The 17,015-nt window shown below is 39.4% G+C and overlaps 1 protein-coding gene across 1 annotated transcript; it reads left to right on the top strand.

Annotated features, from left to right (window-relative positions):
- The first annotated feature begins 9,141 nt into the window (after positions 1–9,141).
- On the top strand, positions 9,142–16,320 carry LOC111585724 (macrophage mannose receptor 1). The gene is made up of 5 exons (XM_023295314.3): positions 9,142–9,290; positions 9,385–9,750; positions 11,186–11,521; positions 12,983–13,089; positions 14,954–16,320. Exons 1-5 carry the CDS (start codon positions 9,254–9,256, stop codon positions 15,065–15,067), a joined length of 960 nt encoding a protein of 319 aa, XP_023151082.3. The 5' UTR covers positions 9,142–9,253; the 3' UTR covers positions 15,068–16,320.
- The last annotated feature ends 695 nt before the right edge of the window (positions 16,321–17,015 follow it).

Here is a 17,015-nt window from a genome sequence, read left to right as displayed (position 1 = left end):
AAAAGAGGCTTCATGTTTTCATATCACACTGGAATAACACTGCATTAAGGGAGGTGTTTGATGATGCATGTAAAAAACAAATGCAGTTTTCTGAATCCTAACTTTGCAGCTCATTTGTCAGATTCTAGTTGTTTGTTTACTTGTCTCTCTAAACTTTAACTACTAATGTTTGAGGTAACTGCTGGGACAAAATATCCACGGCATCAGTGTTGTTTGTTTGATGGAAAACTGCACCCTAATCTGAAGCTCAGCATCTGCTTTGCATCCAGTTCCAAGACAGTGAATTTTCATTTGGTTTGCATGTCTGGCTGGAGAGGACTTTTTCTAAATGAGCCATGGCACTGGAACGATTCAAATGAAATTAAAATCAGACAACTTTTACTTCGATGCAGTCACTCTGAATGGAATAAAAAACATCATATTGAATAGATCTTACAGTAGAAACCTGGATGTTAATTTAAATAGCACCAAATTATTGAAAACGTATCTGAGACAAACCTTTCTGACGATATATTCATTATTCTCATGTGTTAAATGTCTTGTGAACCATTTGTTTTCTGTGATGCTGTAAATTTCAGATAAATTGTATTATTATTCTCCTGCACAATATTGTTTATGTATTAAGAAGACATTGTAGTCCTGCAGTGCCACCTTGTGGTCTGTTCCGCTTTTATTTTGTTAAGCGAGCGTTTCTTCTTCTTCTGCGGTTTTTGTGACGCCGAACTTCCTGTTTCTTCGTCCAAACAACGTTGTGCTCACGCATCGTCGGAGAAACGGTAAAAAACAGTCTAAAAACAGTAGTTATACATCACGTTTATCTATTTGAATTGTATTAAGGAAGGGTTTACATTGTGATTTACCTCATTATACTGTATTTGTCGCTCCAAGCGGCGGCGTGTGTGTATATGTCGAGCTGGAGAGCATGCTAGCTGATGGCTAACACTTAAATTAGCGCCCTTGGAACGGCGGAATGAGGTATGAAAATGTTTAATATGCATTATTATCAGATGAGTTGCGTTTATTTGTATTGGATGTAAACATGATTTATACGTGAATTGTTTGTGATACTACAGTGAAGCATTTTGTATTCTGTTTAATTCTGTAGTTTTCACGGTGCTTATGGTACACGGTGCTGGTCGAGAGTGAGAGTAAATCAACACCCATTTGGCCTCAAGGAATTTTGGCAAACCGTTTCAAAAAGGGGAGACTGGAAAAAAGGGGGACCGGAGAATGTGTTAACTACCAGGGTATCACACTTCTCAGCCTCTCCGAGAAAGTTTACTCTAGGTTGCTGGAAAGGAGGCTCCGACCGATTGTCGAACCTCGGATTCAGAAGGAGCAATGAGGATTCCATCCTGGTCGTGAAACGGTGGATCAGCTCTTTACTCTTGCGTAGCTGCTGAGGGGGTATTGGGAGTTCGACCTGCCAGTCCACATGTGTTTTGTGGATCTGGAGAAGGCCTACGACCGTGTCTGCTGAGGTGCTCGGTGGGGTGTACTGTGAGAGTATGGGTCACCAGGCTCGCTGACACAAACCATCTGGTCCCTGTACAACCAAAGTGACAGCTGTGTCCTCATACTTGGTACAAAATCAGACACATTTCCAGTGGGTGTTGGACTCCACCAGGGCTACTCTTCATCTCCGATCCTGTTCATGGTCTTCATGGACAGGATCTCAAGGCGCAGTTGGGGGTGAGGAGGTTGTCTGGTTTGTCCATGTTGAGCATGTTCATTTTTTGAGATAGAAGAAAAACTACTTCTTTTCAGTTAAGCTGTTCTTTTTCTAATATCAGTGTTTCAAAAGAATTTCTTACAAGGACCTTTTCTGTTTGGAACAGCCTCCCAGAAAAGGATAAAGTCTAATATGAACAGAACATTTTGTACAGTATGGTGAAATGTGATTGGTTATAGAACACAAACATATAATCAAATATTGAAATGTGATTGGCTAAAGGTGGGGATAAACCGTGGTTTAGACTTGGCTTTCCCATTAGTTGGTGCACAGATATGTCCGTATGACTTGGCACACGATTCGTCAAATCTCCAGGAAGCACACCCTGTAAAAAGAACCGTCCTGCAACCTTCTTCTCGATCTCTTACTCTTAGTTTTATTCCTTTGTTAGCTGTGATGTGGTGCAGCTACTGGTGGTATCTCATAGGGCCGATTATGATGGTTTCCACCCTGAAACAACCTTGAGTTTAGCAGTTTCAGTGTAATTAATTTTTTAATAAATATGTATTTATTGGTTCTAGTGAAGTGCCTCTTTGAGACTTTTATGTATTATGGAATGTTGCAATTTAATGTATGGTTGATAACGTAGTGTTTACTTTGTAAATCAAACAAAACAAAAAGACATAAAAAGAATACATTCAAAGATTCTAAAAACACTTCATTTTAAGCTTGAAATAATCCTCCACAATTTTAGACAATATAACTACAGAAAAAAGGATAAATGGGAGTCTTATTTATTTTTACTAAAACGTTTATATGAACAATTCACCACTAATTTTACAACAATTAATCAAAACACCCGGATCATTTCCCAGGGAAAACTCTAGAGTCTGACCGGAGGTCCAGGCAGACAGACAGCCTCCCTGTCCTGGAGGTTACTGTCTCCTCCACTACCACTGTCAGCGGGCAGCGGGGCTTCCCGGACCACACTCCCTGCTGAGGGGACCGGGCCGACAGCATCTTCGGAGGAGGGCACGGGCTTCCGGAGCCAAAACAACCGGCGGGTCGGGAGCTCCGGTTCCCTCCTGCGCTCCCATTCCCCACCCGCCGCGGCCCGCCGCCTTCCCCTCGCCTGCGGACGCAGGAAAGCAGCCCGGCTGCGACGGGCGGGGAACGGGAGCGCAGGAGGTAACCAGAGCTCCCGACCCGCCGGTTGTTTTGGCTCCGGGAGGAAACTCGGGGCGCGGGGGGTCCTCGGGGCGGCCCGGCCGCCGGACCGCTGACTTCGGAACCGACAGTTACCGCGCGTGCGGTGGACAGTCCCATCTTGGCAACCTCATTGCGCACAGCGGCCACAATATTAGGGACACTTCGAGTAAAGAATCTGTCATAACTGATCATATAATTCTCTCTCTGTGTGTGTGTGTGTGTGTGTGTGTGTGTGTGTGTGTGTGTGTATGTGCGCGCGCGCAGTGATGCCGATTAGACAGGAGCGCGCGCACAGGCCAAGGAGCCACTCTCTCCACTCAGCGCAGCTCACGCTTCCTGCATTGCACCTCTCGCGAGGCTTTTCTACGGATAATCGTGGTTGTGAAAAATGTGACAAATATCTATTTATAATCGTGGTAATTGTAAAACCGGTTAACCTTGACAACCCTAGTTTCACATGACAGTTTGATATTTATTAGTTGCCTCTAACATGTCAACCTAAAACGTAAACCTTCAAAGTAAAACAAATGGAAAGATATCCTGTAAATCCAGTTTACAGTTCATCCTTCTCTTCCTGGAAGATGGTGTTGTCAGGCTTCTTGATCCATCTAAGTTTGAAACCTGCTTTGATCCCTTTCTCTTTCATCTTCTTCTCCAGCTGAAAAACAAGTTCATTAGCAGAAAGAAAAGATTTTTCTTGTTGTTCTTACAGATTTATGTCCCCTTAGATTTAAATGTTAAAGGAAAAATATCTCGTCTCAGACTGACCAGTTTCAGGATGGCCTCCATCACAGCAGGGTCATTCAGGTCCATTGTGGATTTCAGAGCCTTCAGCTTGATCCAAAGCTGCTGCTTTGTCTCTGTGGACAAAATGGAAATACAGATTCAATGAAAAATAGACTTGAGTGTCAGTGGAACACAGTCAGTGTGAGTTTGTTTGAAGACAACTCACCATAGTGACACATGAAAGGAAGTTTTTGGCCACAATGATCTTCAACCCACTTTCCAGCATCAGCAGCACCGATCAAACTGGTAGCACAGTCTCCACTTTTACCTCTTGGGCGTCCTGTCAGCCAGTTTTTGAATTCTTTCTCTGTGCCATCTGACCAAGAGGGCCAGGTTCTTCTGTACAGGCCAACATACGTATAGCGATTTCTTGGTATGGCCTGCTGGACCCGTGTCCACTCTTCTTCATTCCTCGTGGAGGCCAGGTCTGTGTGGAACTTCCTGCAGTAGCTCTGAGCTTCCTCCCATGTCAGGTTCCTTGTTATAAAGACATACCTTGGGGGAGAAGAAGCTGGCAAGAATTTTGAAAGTTCAGTCAGATTAATTTGCACATAAAAGCAATTTATTCTGACCAACAGCTTTAAAAATCCAATATGGATGAAGTCAAATTCAAAAAAGAGTCAGATCTTCACATCTGAGTTACATCAGTACAAGACAAAACAGTCAAAGCTGCCGTTCATTTCCTGTTTTGGGGCCTGAACACACACTTGAAGTAATAATTATACCACAGTCTGGAAAATGCACCACAAGTTATTGGATCACAGAAACCAAAGTAAGTAATGTTGTACTCACTGTTTGAATTGTCATAGCAGACAAAAGGGCGATGGATTGAGCATGACGTATCATACAGTTCACCTCCATATACAGCGCTGCATAGCTTCAACTCATCTCTGCCATTATCTGGTTCACCAGCATTAAACCTGATATAGGGCTCATTGTTGGTTCCATAGTAGCCATCATCTCTCATCGACCACGTCCAGCTCCTAGAATTGTCATACAGACCAATCCATACTCTTCCACTGTAGCCACTGCCAGCAGCTGCAATCAGTTGAGCCACGTCTTCCATGTTGTCCACAGTAGCCAGGTCAGTGAACTTTTCTCTGCAGTACTGTTGGGCTTCACCCCAAGTCTTCAGTTCATCAATGAATTGGTATTGATGAAGGCATGAACAGAACCCTGAAAAAGACATTTATCATCCTGAACAACATGACATAATTTGTAGCAGTGACTGTTTCTCTGTGCTGCAGCAAACAAGTCATTCACATTAAGGTTTAAGGTTTGTTGTTTTGGGTAAAATAAGCACTTTAACCTTTGAGTTTAGGTTAAAATGACTTGTTTGTGAAGGTCAGAACTGTTATTGTTCTGATGTCAACAAGTCAAATGATCACATAATTATCACATAAAAGCAAAAATGAGACAGATGTGGATCAAACACACCCACAGGTTGGACACCAATGACTGCTATGGACGGAAAATGCTCATATATGAAACAAACGTGCCATATTTCCATCATCCACATGTTTGCTCTCCTTTTTACACCATTTTGTTCTGCTGAAATGTTTGAATACTACAAATATGTATTCATTCACTTTTTCTTTTGTAGAGTCTCCAAAAAAAAAATTGTCTCTATGTTTAGACATATCACATAGTTGAAGTTAGTAAAATGATCGGGTTGGCAGGAGACAGATTCTTCACACATGTTAGAAATCCAACAGTTGCTTCAGAAATCAATGGAAAGAATGACGTCAAGAACAGACAACAAAAATCAGATGTTTTACAAATGGGAATTTGTTTTGTCACAATGTGTCACAATAGAAGGACAGTTTCACTGTATTTAAATGCTTCAAAAATATAATAATTTTACAGATATTTGAAGTTATTTTCACAGCTTTTTGCAGCTGTTGAAAGTTAAAACATTCCACCATTTTAAAATATATTTTTGTGTGTAGCAGAACAACTTTTACCATGAATCATTCACATGCAGACTGACCTGATAAAAGGACGATGCACAGCAAGGCCTCGTTAACACCTGAGGATAAAACACATTCATCAGAACATGTCAATACATTCTGAAGACAGACAAGATGTTGTTTCTTTCTTAACTTGCAAGAAAAATAATATCTAGGTCTGCTCTGTTGGAATTTGCATGCATTGAAGAGATTAACATCTGTTTTGTTGTTTGCTTTTCTTATAATTTTAAGCCATTTCTTACCTGGTCTGCAGGCTGGTGACATCTCCAAACTCTCCACTTCTTGCCTCTTTATCTAAATCTCAGAATTTTAACGAATGCCCAGATTACAGTTGCAGTGATGCCTTCTTGTTTCCCTTTTCCTCCCTCTTCTCCTTGTCTTGACCTTGTTTCTTGCTCTTAAAACAAATTTTAATCCCTTGATTTGCAAAACAATTAGCATCTCATCTGCTGACAGCAGTGATCAGGTCACCCTGCCCCATGTCATGATATTTAGTTATTTATTAAAGAAACAACTTCTTATTTAAGGATGATGCATGTATGGATTATAAAACAATTTGTCCTAATTGATGTGTAAAAGTCTCCCCACTCGTCCCACAGAGGAGCAAGATATGATTTGTTTTGTGTCTCCACCTGCGTCTTCCTGAAGTTTGGCATCGTGTTGTGTCTCTTCATAGTAATTTTACATCCTTTTATGTTGATTTACCTGCAATTTTGTCCTTTTTTTTTTTACACATTTTGGTGATTTTGCATTTTGATGTGATCATTTACTTCATTTTTTATCAATTTGTGTCACATTTCAGTGATTTTGCACCTATTTGTTGCCATTTAAGTCTATTTATTCTCACTTTGGTTGTTGTCTGTCTCATTCTGGGATGTATATTGTAATGGGCCAGTGCCCAGTAGGTGTGGTCAATAATCTGTCCATGTACATTAGTGTACAGGATGTAGAGGAAAGAGGTGAGAACACACCCTGTAGTCCGTCTGTTAAATAGGTGGTGACACTGAGGTGTTGGAGCTTTTTTTATCACCAGGAGATGATGGTATTGAATACTGAGCTGAAGTCAGTGAGAACGATCCTAATAAAGGTGGACAGGATGAATTTAAATAGTCGTCCAACTGCAGTTATGGAAAACACACATGGCAGAAAGTGGTACAAGTGAATGTAATTGTGATATTCATGCTTCTGTAATTTGTTAAGCAATGCAAAATAAGTGAACAGCCACATTCCCTGACCTGATGCAAACAGGATGCTAACGTGAGGTGGTATGTAGATTCCCTGCTGGGATACATGAAAATGTAGCGGTGGCAGCATCATGATGTGAAGCATGGTGGTGGCAGCATCGTGATGTGAAGCACGGCGGTGGCAGCATCGTGATGTGAAGCACGGCGGTGGCAGCATCGTGATGTGAAGCACGGCGGTGGCAGCATCGTGATGTGAAGCACGGCGGTGGCAGCATCGTGATGTGAAGCACGGCGGTGGCAGCATCGTGATGTGAAGCACGGCGGTGGCAGCATCATTATGTGAAGCATGGTGGTGGCAGCATCATGATGTAAAGCATGGTGGTGGCAGCATCATTCTGTGGTGTCTTCCAATGGGCGGGATATTTTTCATAGGCATATGTTGTATTTTATGTGATATGTTTTGAAGGAAAAGATTTTAAACCTCCTCAGTGATGAAACACAGCATTAAAAATGATTTCCAGTCATCCTTGAAACCCAGTCAGCTCTTTGTCTTGATGTGAGGCAGCAACAAGCTGAACAACGTCATCAGTGTTACGTTCATAAGAAGCAAAGTCTCCAAGATTCTTTGACTTTAAGTATTTAACTATTAATGTACTGGTTCCTCCAAAGAACAGCAGCTAGAGAACCTCTTCGTGTGTGTTTCTGTAAAGTTCTGATGGTTCTTCATTGTTGTGGAGGCAGGTAACAGCATTATATCAGCACTGCAGCTGACCACCACGTTCATTATCAATTAATTATTTGGTAAATGCTGACAAATGCCCGTCTCCTAAATCCAAAGTTTGCAACTTTCAACATAACGTTTTTACCTTATTCAATCCAATCAACAATCCAGAACCCAAAATATTGAACATGTTGTAATGGACGAGACCCAGAAATGCAGAAAATTCTTACAAATTTGCTTGGAAAGTTACTTACAAAGTGCTGTCATCAACATCGAACCGCAAGAAACTATCTGGAAAATAGTTTCATAGAGAATCTATTTTAACTTAATTGCCTTAGATTGCTATTTATGGTGCATAAAGGAAGCATTTCGTAGAACTGATAATGGTTCTTCTATGGCATCACTGTGAAGGTTCCTGGGTGGAGGTTTAGTTGGAACATCGGAGGGAACTTTAGGTGTTGGAGTAACTCTGAGCATAAACACTCAACAGTCATTCTGTGATGCTTCATAATAGTTATTCTCCTCTCATTTAATGTTGTAAGGGTATGATTTTCTGTCCTCCTTTGTGTCTTTTTTTTTGGTAAAATATGCACATGGTGCCTGTTGATGTCAACAAGCGACTCCTGGACTTAACATCTCACAACTAGATTTCAGACTCACAGATCTGTGTTTGATGATTTAAAGCAGAAATCCTTTGCTTGTATCCCCTGGAATCTACACCTATGTTTGTATTAAAATGCATTGATTACATATAGAATGACACAAGCATCTGCACCATAAATGCTAAACCTGAATCAGGAGACCTTTGCAAAATAACTTGTTGATGTTCTGTTTCCTGTGTTTCACTTTTAGCTGCTCTCAACTCAACTTGGATGGTTTGATCAGTGTTTCTCAGGGGATTTTTTTTTTTTTTGTCTTGCAAAACCCCTTGCATCACCAGACGGTCCGCATTTTCATGTGTTTTCCATTCACAAATTCACAAACCATGCAGAGTCACGTTTGTCAGACCAGTTCTTCAGAACTTTTATCGGAAAACTGCGCTGTTAGGGTGACCTCATGCTGTATCCATCAACTTGCAGGCAACGAAACAGCTGCATTAGTATGATATCAAATAAAACAGTTGTTGTGGTGAACTTGTGATTGCTGCTGTTTACTTAAACTACAAGCAGACGATGCTAACCAGTTAGCATGTGGAGTCTTCTTCTCTGGAAAATCTCCCAATGAGAAGATGTGAGATATTTTCCTACCAAATATTTGACTGGTCAGTTAGTGCATCTTTTTTCTAACTTTTTCTGTCATGAAATGTTTGGCGAAAGCTCAAAACTACATTAAAGTACTTGAAAACTGCAGATTTGTCTGATAATTCTCTCAGTTTTCTACATTCTGCCTGATTCTTTTGCTCCATCGTTGATGTGAACTTGGCTTCAAAACGTCTTTAATCTACCAGCAGCTTTCCTCCTGTTTCTCCAGAGAGCTGACTTCCAGAACAAACATGGATTTTTGCATCGTCATGCTCACCAGAGCGCTGACATGCAGAAACTCCTACTTTGAATGTAAAGAAACGGGAGACGACTCCACCCAGATTCTCACCTTAAAACTTCCTGCATCACGGCCGGGTTTTATTATCATCCTCATCAATCACGTAGCAATTATACTAATGATGGTTTACATGACGGGGTGAATATTTTTTAATTTGCTGAAACCACACAACATGGACAGGAGAATATTTGGCATCTTTGTACTCTCAGGTAACATTCTTTAATGATTTTAAGATCCATAACTAAGGTGTCCGGTGAACAATATGTAAACAAAAATGATATTTTCCTCTAACAAAACCTGCAGGTCTGTGTCGTTTCTCCTCCTCGCTTCCTCCTCGTTGGTTCCACTTCATCGACACGCCAACAAGCTGGTCTGAAGCCCAGAAATACTGCCGAGACAAACACCGAGATCTGGTCAGCGTTAACGACGAGCAGGAGCTGGAAGAGCTGGCTGCTCTGGTGGGAGACGGTGTTTCAGATGTGTTCTTGGGTTTGTACAGAGTTTGGGGTTGGTCACGGTCCGAAGCCGACGACTACAGGGAAGGAGAACCGGCCTACTGGAACTGGGCCGCTGGAGAACCCGGCAGCCATCTCTGTGGGAGCTTATCAGAGTCTGGAGGATGGTCTGCTACAGACTGCAGCTCCAGTCTGAGCTTCTTCTGCTACAACGGTGAGAATGAACTGTAAAGAATCAGTAATTTTAATGGAAGTAAAATCACACATACACGACCATTCACTAGGGTGACGCCACTTAGAAATGTCCTTATTTTAGAAAGAAAAGCTGTTTTTTCATTGAAGATAACATTAAATGAATGATAAATCCAGTGTAGACATAGTTAATGTAGTAAATGACTATTGTAGCTGGAAACAGCTGATTTTTAATGGAATATCTCCATAGAGGTACAGAGGAACATTTCCAGCAACCATCACTCCTGTGTTCTAATGCTACATTGTGTTAGCTAATGGTGTTGAAAGGCTAATTGATGATTAGAAAACCCTTGTGTAGTTGTGTTAGCACATGAATAAAAGTGTGAGTTTTCATGGAAGACATGCAATTGTCTGGATGACCCCAAACTTTTGCACAGTAGGATATATACAGAAATAACAATAATAACAATAATTTAAAAAAAAAAACAAACATTAAAAATCATTATTTTTACAGAGGGTAATACATTATTTGAATTACAGTTAACAAAATTAAAAATAGGATATTCTAACAGTATTTAAATTTCTATTCTAAACATATTTTTTAAACGATTTTTTCCTTTAGTGAGTAAAATCACCAAAAAAAAAGCATTAGTATACCACGTTATTAGTACAACAAAGCACAAAATAAAAAATGAGTCAAAATTGTTAATTATGTAATAATGTGCATAATGTCATTAATAATCAGTATTTTTACAGAGGATAATACATTATTTGAATTACAATAAATATAATAAAAATTACGGGCTGCACAGTGGTGTAGTGGTTAGCACTTTCGCCTTGCAGCTAGAAGATCCCTGGTTCGCGTCCCGGCTTTCCCGGGATCTTTCTGCATGGAGTTTGCATGTTCTCCCTGTGCATGCGTGGGTTCTCTCCGGGTACTCCGGCTTCCTCCCACAGTCCAAAAATATGCTGAGGTTAATTGATCATTCTAAATTGCCCGTAGGTGTGAATGTGAGAGTGATTGTTTGTCTCTGTATGTAGCCCTGTGACAGACTGGTGACCTGTCTAGGGTGTCCCCTGCCTTCACCTGAGTCAGCTGGGATAGACTCCAGCCCCCCCCCATGACCCTAGTGAGGATTAAGCGGTGTATAGATAATGGATGGATATATGTGTGTGTGTGTGTGTATATATATATATATGTGTATATATATATATATATATATGTGTGTATGTATATATATATATATATATATATATATATATATATATATATATATAGAGAGAGAGAGAGAGAGAGAGAGAGAGAGAGAGAGAGAGAGAGAGAGACAGAGACAGACAGAGACAGAGAGAGAGAGAGAGAGAGAGAGAGAGAGAGACATATATGTGAGGAAAGCACCTTAATTCAGCTCTTGAGCCTGAAACAGAACTATAGTGAACACAGGTTGAAACTTTTGCAGGGTTTGAAGCTGATCTTTCTCAGAGGTTCATCCTGGTCAGCAGCTCCATGGACTGGGCCTCAGCTCAGCTTCACTGCAGGAATCTACACTCAGACCTGGCCAGAGTGAGGAACCAGGAAGAGAACGAGCACCTGCAGAAGATGGTGAACCGGCAGCGGGTTTGGATAGGGATGATGAGGGCGACCTGGAGGTGGTCGGACGGCAGCGAGGCCTCGTTCCTTCCCTGGAAACCCCTCCATCCGACCCCAGGTGGAAACTGTGGGGTGCTGGATGTGAACAATCTGGGGATGACAGACAGGAGCTGTGCTGAAAAACATCCATTTTTTTGCTACAGTAGTAAGTAAACACCTCTTTCTGTCCTCATACGGCAAAATAAGTTTATTTACATCACAGCATTCATACACAAGATGACTGGAGGGGCTTAACAGAGATGCATTTAGAGAACACTGAAATTAAAATCACAGAATAAAATGCAAAGTATCTTCTATTGTTGCATATTTATCTCATTTAAATGTTCCAGATCATCAAACTAATATTTATATTGATTGAATATTAGACAGTGATAACCCACAAACCTGTATCACCCTGTAAAAAAGTAATTGCCCCCCTGAACCTAATAACTGCTTTGGCAGCATCAACTGCAGTTAAATGTTTGTTCCAGCTTGTGATCAGTCTTTTCCATCACCATGGAGGAATTCTGGTCCAGTCTTCTCTGTAGACTAATTTGAATTCAGAGCAGAATTCAGGGCTCCATCAGTGATGACAAGTCGTCCAGGTCCTCCAACCATCACACTACCACCACCATCTTTCACTGCTGGTATCATGTTCTTCTTGTGGAATGTAGTATTAGCTTCATACCAGATGGAACAGACCCATGTCTTCCAGAAAGTTCCACCTTTGACTCATCAGTCCACAGGATGTTATCCTAAAGTCTTGGAGATCATCCAGATATTTTGTAAATACCAGATGAACCTTTATGTTGTTTTTGGTCAGTAGTGGTTTGATCCTTCCAACTCTCCCATGGATCCATTTCCTCCCAGAGTCTTCCTTATTGTGGAATCATGTAGATGGACCTTAACTGAGGCCAGTGAGGTCTGCAGATCTTTAGATGTTCCTCTGGGTTCTTCTGTGACCTCCTGGATTAGATGTTGATGCTCTTGGAGAAATGTTGGTGGTTGGTCCACTCCTGGGAAGGTTCTCCACTGTTCCATGTTTCTCCATTTGTGGATAATGTCTCTCACTGTGGTTCTCTGGAGTCCCAGAGCCTCAGCAATGGCTTTGGAACCCTCCAGAATGATGAATGTCAATGACTTTGTTCCTCATCTGTTCTTGAATCTCTTTAGAACGTGGCATCATGTGCTGCTTTTTCAGAGCCTTTAGCTACTTCACAATGAAGACAGGTTCTATCTAGTGATGTTTAGGTTCAACAAGCCTGGCAGTAATCATATGTGAGTGTGGATGGAGAAACTGAACCCAACTGATGAATGAATTTGGTCATTTGGTAGATTGTAGCTAAGGGGGCAATTACTTTTTTACATAGGGCAAAATGACAATCATTTTCTCAGAACTGAATTTTGTGTTTTCTTGGGTTATCATTGTCTTTTATTAAAATTAGTCTGATAATCTGAAACATTTAAGTGTGACAAATATGTAAAAATAGAAGCTTTCTTTAGGGGGGGCAAACTTTTTTTTCACAGCACTGTATGTTATATTGTATCGTGCATTTGCCGTGATGGTGGTGATGGTGGTGATGATGATGATGATGATGATGATGATGATGATGATGATGTATTTTAGTCTCACCAGCTCCACAGAGGAAACACATCCTGGTTAGAGTGAATCTGGTTTCTTCTGTCTCTGTGGACGTGAACGACCCGACTGTGATGGAGTCAATCCTGAAAGAGGTAACAATCAACTTTAATCCCTTTTATTACCCCTGACAGCTTTTATGAAGCTATAAAATGACAATATACTGCAGCGCATATCGATTATGTCATGATATCTGACATCAAACATGACCGTTGCACTTTGATAGAAGCAATAAAACTCTCTGAGCAGTGGTGAGTTTTACAGATACTACAGCTTTTTCTCTGTGACATATTCATGCAGAGTTCATAAAAAGACAACCTAAAACTTTTAGTGTATCAAAAGGGATAAGGACCCTTTCTTTTGTAGCAGTTTCAGGCCAATTTCGCTTCTGAATGTTGACTTCAACATTCTTTCCAAGGTTCTCGCTCTACGGCTTCAGAACGTTTCGTCACCTATCATAGGGACAGACCAGACTGGTTTTATGCCAAGGCGACAATCCTTTCACAACACAAGGCGTCTGTTTAACATTGTTGCATCACCCTGTTCTTCATCCCCAGAGGTTGGGGTCTCCTTTGACGCAGAGAAGGCCTTCGACAGGGTTGAGCGGAGTTTTCTATACAAACCGTTGGCCTGGTTTGGGCTGGGTGGGACTTTTGTTGACTGGGTTAAGCTTCTCTCCTCCTCACCAATGGCCTCAGTCTGAACTAACAATATTTCTTCTCCTCCATTCCCTATATGCCGTGGTACGAGACAGGGATGCCCTCTTTCCCCTCTTTTGTCCGCATTGGCCATAGAACCGTTGGCTCTTTGGTTACGCTCAGCCACTGGCTTTCAGGGTATCATCCGTTCAGGTACATTCCACAAGGTTTCCTTTTATGTGGATGACCTCGTTCTTTATGTATCAGATCCAGTGAATTCATTCCCTACAATTTTTAACATTCATGATGAATACAGCAGTGTCTCTGGATACAAATTCAATTTCTTAAAAAGTGATAAATGAATTGGCCAAGCAGCTTTCTCATTCCATAGTACCGTTTAAATGGTCAAGTGATGGTCTCCGCGACTTAGGTATTCATATCACCACATCTCTCTCTGGTCTTTATCGCAATAATCTTGCTCCCCTTCTTGTAAAGACTGAAGGGGATTTTGATCGCTGGTCAACTTTACTCCTATCACTTATGTGCACATATGTTCTGGTCTAGTGCTAAACTGGGGTCGTCTTGGTCATCCATTTTTGATACATTAACTAAGGCATGTGGTTATGCTATTGCTCCAAACAGTTTGTCTGTGATTTTTGGCATTGCTCCTTTCACGGGTGCTCCTAAAAATTTGAAGCAGGCCTTGGTATCCTCCACCCTGTTGGCCCGTTGGCTGATTCTCTTTATCTGGACACTCCCCAGTCCCCCTTCATTCTCGTTGGGTCCGTGAGGTGCTTTATAACTTGAAGCTTGAAAGACTCAGGTTTGCACTAAGAGGCTCAGTGAAATCATTTCATCTTATTTGGAATCCTTTTCTGAACTATACACATTCCCTAGATTTTTCATTTGAGCTGGTAAATTGATACGTGTAATTATTTATTTTTTTAGTATTCACTTTATTTAATATCATTTATCCTATCTCCCTTCCCCCTTTTTTCTTCTTTGTTTTCTTTATTTAACTTTTATTTCTTTATTCATTTTTAAATCTATTTATTTACTTATTTTCTAGTATAGAATTGTTCTTTTCCATCAATTTTTATTTTTTTATTTTTCTTTTCTTTTGTGTTCTGAGCATTTGGCCTGGCAGTGGGTGAGCGGATGGGTAGGGCGCTGACATTCAAATGTGACAATCAATGCTTTTTCTATAAGTTTATACCTTGTTGTCAATCACACTGTCTGTCTAAAATGTTCAAAAATGTTCTATAAATAAAGTTGGGGAAAAAACTTTCAGTGTATCCCGATGATCTTTTCTGTTGAACAGGTTGAGAGGAAGCTGGGAGGAGCTGACATGAAAGTGAGCTGGAAGAAGCCGCCAGAGAAGAAATATCTGATAACAGAGGAGCAGTGTGGTCCAGAAATCACACATGTCATTTAATCAGACAATAAAAGAAGCTTCATGTTTTCATATCACACTGGAATAATACTGCATTAAGGGAGGTGTTTGATGATGCATGTAAAAAACAAATGCAGTTTTCTGAATCATAATTTTGCAGCTCATTTGTCAGATTCTAGTTGTTTGTTAAAGCAAACTAAAATATAAACATAAGTAGAAAAATATGTCCAACAAATGCAAACATCAGTAGACAAGCATGTCCTAAAAATAGAATGAATAAATAGAAAAATAGGACCTAAAAATAGAATAAATAAGTAGAAAAATGTCAGAAAAATATAAATAGAAGTAGAAAAATATGACCTCAAAATGTTTCTAAAAAGTAGAAAAATGTGTCAGAAAAGTATCAAAATAAATTGAAAAAGATGTCCTAAAAATAGTTTTCTGAATCCTAACTTTGCAGCTCATTTGTCAGATTTTAGTTGTTTACTTGTCTCTCTAAACTTTAACTACTAATGTTTGAGGTAACTGCTGGGACAAAATGTCCACGGCATCGATGTTGTTTGTTTGATGGAAAACTGCACCCTAATCTGAAGCTCAGCGTCTGCTTTGCATCCAGTTCCAAGACGGTGAAGTTTCATTTGGTTTGCATGTCTGGCTGGAGAGGACTTTTTCTAAAGGAGCCATGGCACTGGAATGATTCAAATGAAATTAAAATCAGACCACTCTTACTTCGATGCAGTCACTCTGGACGGACTAAAAAACATCATATTGAACAGATTTTACAGTGGAAACCTGGATGTTAAGTTAAATAGCACCAAATTATTGAAAGCTTATTTGAGACAAACCTTTCTGACGATATATTCATTATTCTCATGTGTTAAATGTCTTGTAAACCATTTGTTTTCTTACATGTGTTTGTTTTTCATCTTTATTTTTCTTGATTTTGTGTTTGATGCTGTAGCTGGTGCTAAACTGATGTGTGTACTGTTAATATTGATAATTACACTGCAGGTGATTTTTACTGAATAACATCCAGAACTGTCTTGCTTTTATACGTTGGGTATAAAATCAGGTGTCTTGCTTTTGTTTTCATAGATATTCTGATTACTTTTGTTTATTATGTTGCTAACTTTGCAGAAAGCATATGTGTGCCGACATCTTTTATTACTATTTAACTCGCCTGTATTTTAAAGACACTTAAATGCATTCTGGGTTCAAATAAAAGTTGAATGAAATAATTAATAATTGATATTTTAGCCTGATTTTTAAACTGTTTTTTATGTGATACTAAATATAAAGACGCCTCCAAAGGGGGGTCACAGCCACCAGTTAAATCTCATTAGTGATCCCTATTTCAATAAAACTCTGATGTCCAAGTTTCAGTAAAAGTATGGTTATATTTTTCTACTCATTTTTAGATTTTTAGGATATATTTTTCTAGTTGTGTTTATATTTTTAGTTCATATTTTTCTACTTATTTATATTTTTAGTCCATATTTTTCTACTTATATTTCTATTTTTAGATCATATTTTTTCTACTTATTTATTGTATTTTTATGTCGTATTTTTCTACTTATATTTATATTTTTAGGACATAGTTTTCTATTTATGTTTATATTTTTAGGACATATTTTTCTATTTATGTTTATATTTTTTGAACATATTTCTATTTTTATGTCTATATTTTTTGGACATATTTTTCTACTTATATTTACATTTTTAGATCATAATTTTCTACTTATTTATTGCATTTGTATGTCATATTTTTCAACATAATTATATTTTTAGGATGTATTTTTCTACTAATGTTTATATTTTTTGGGACATATCTTTTGATTTATATTTATATTTTTTGGTTATATTTTTCTACTTATGTTTATATTCTTTGTTAATATTTTCTACTTATTTTTATATTTTTAGGTCATATTTTTCTACCTATTTCTTATATTTTTAGTTCTTATTTTTCCATTTATGTTTATATTTTTAGGAC

The sequence above is a fragment of the Amphiprion ocellaris genome, chromosome 23 (genome assembly GCF_022539595.1).
Source record: "Amphiprion ocellaris isolate individual 3 ecotype Okinawa chromosome 23, ASM2253959v1, whole genome shotgun sequence".
Taxonomy (NCBI): Eukaryota; Metazoa; Chordata; class Actinopteri; family Pomacentridae; genus Amphiprion; species Amphiprion ocellaris.
Note: the sequence above shows the minus strand (reverse complement) of the source record. Positions and strands in the feature narration are given on the sequence as shown.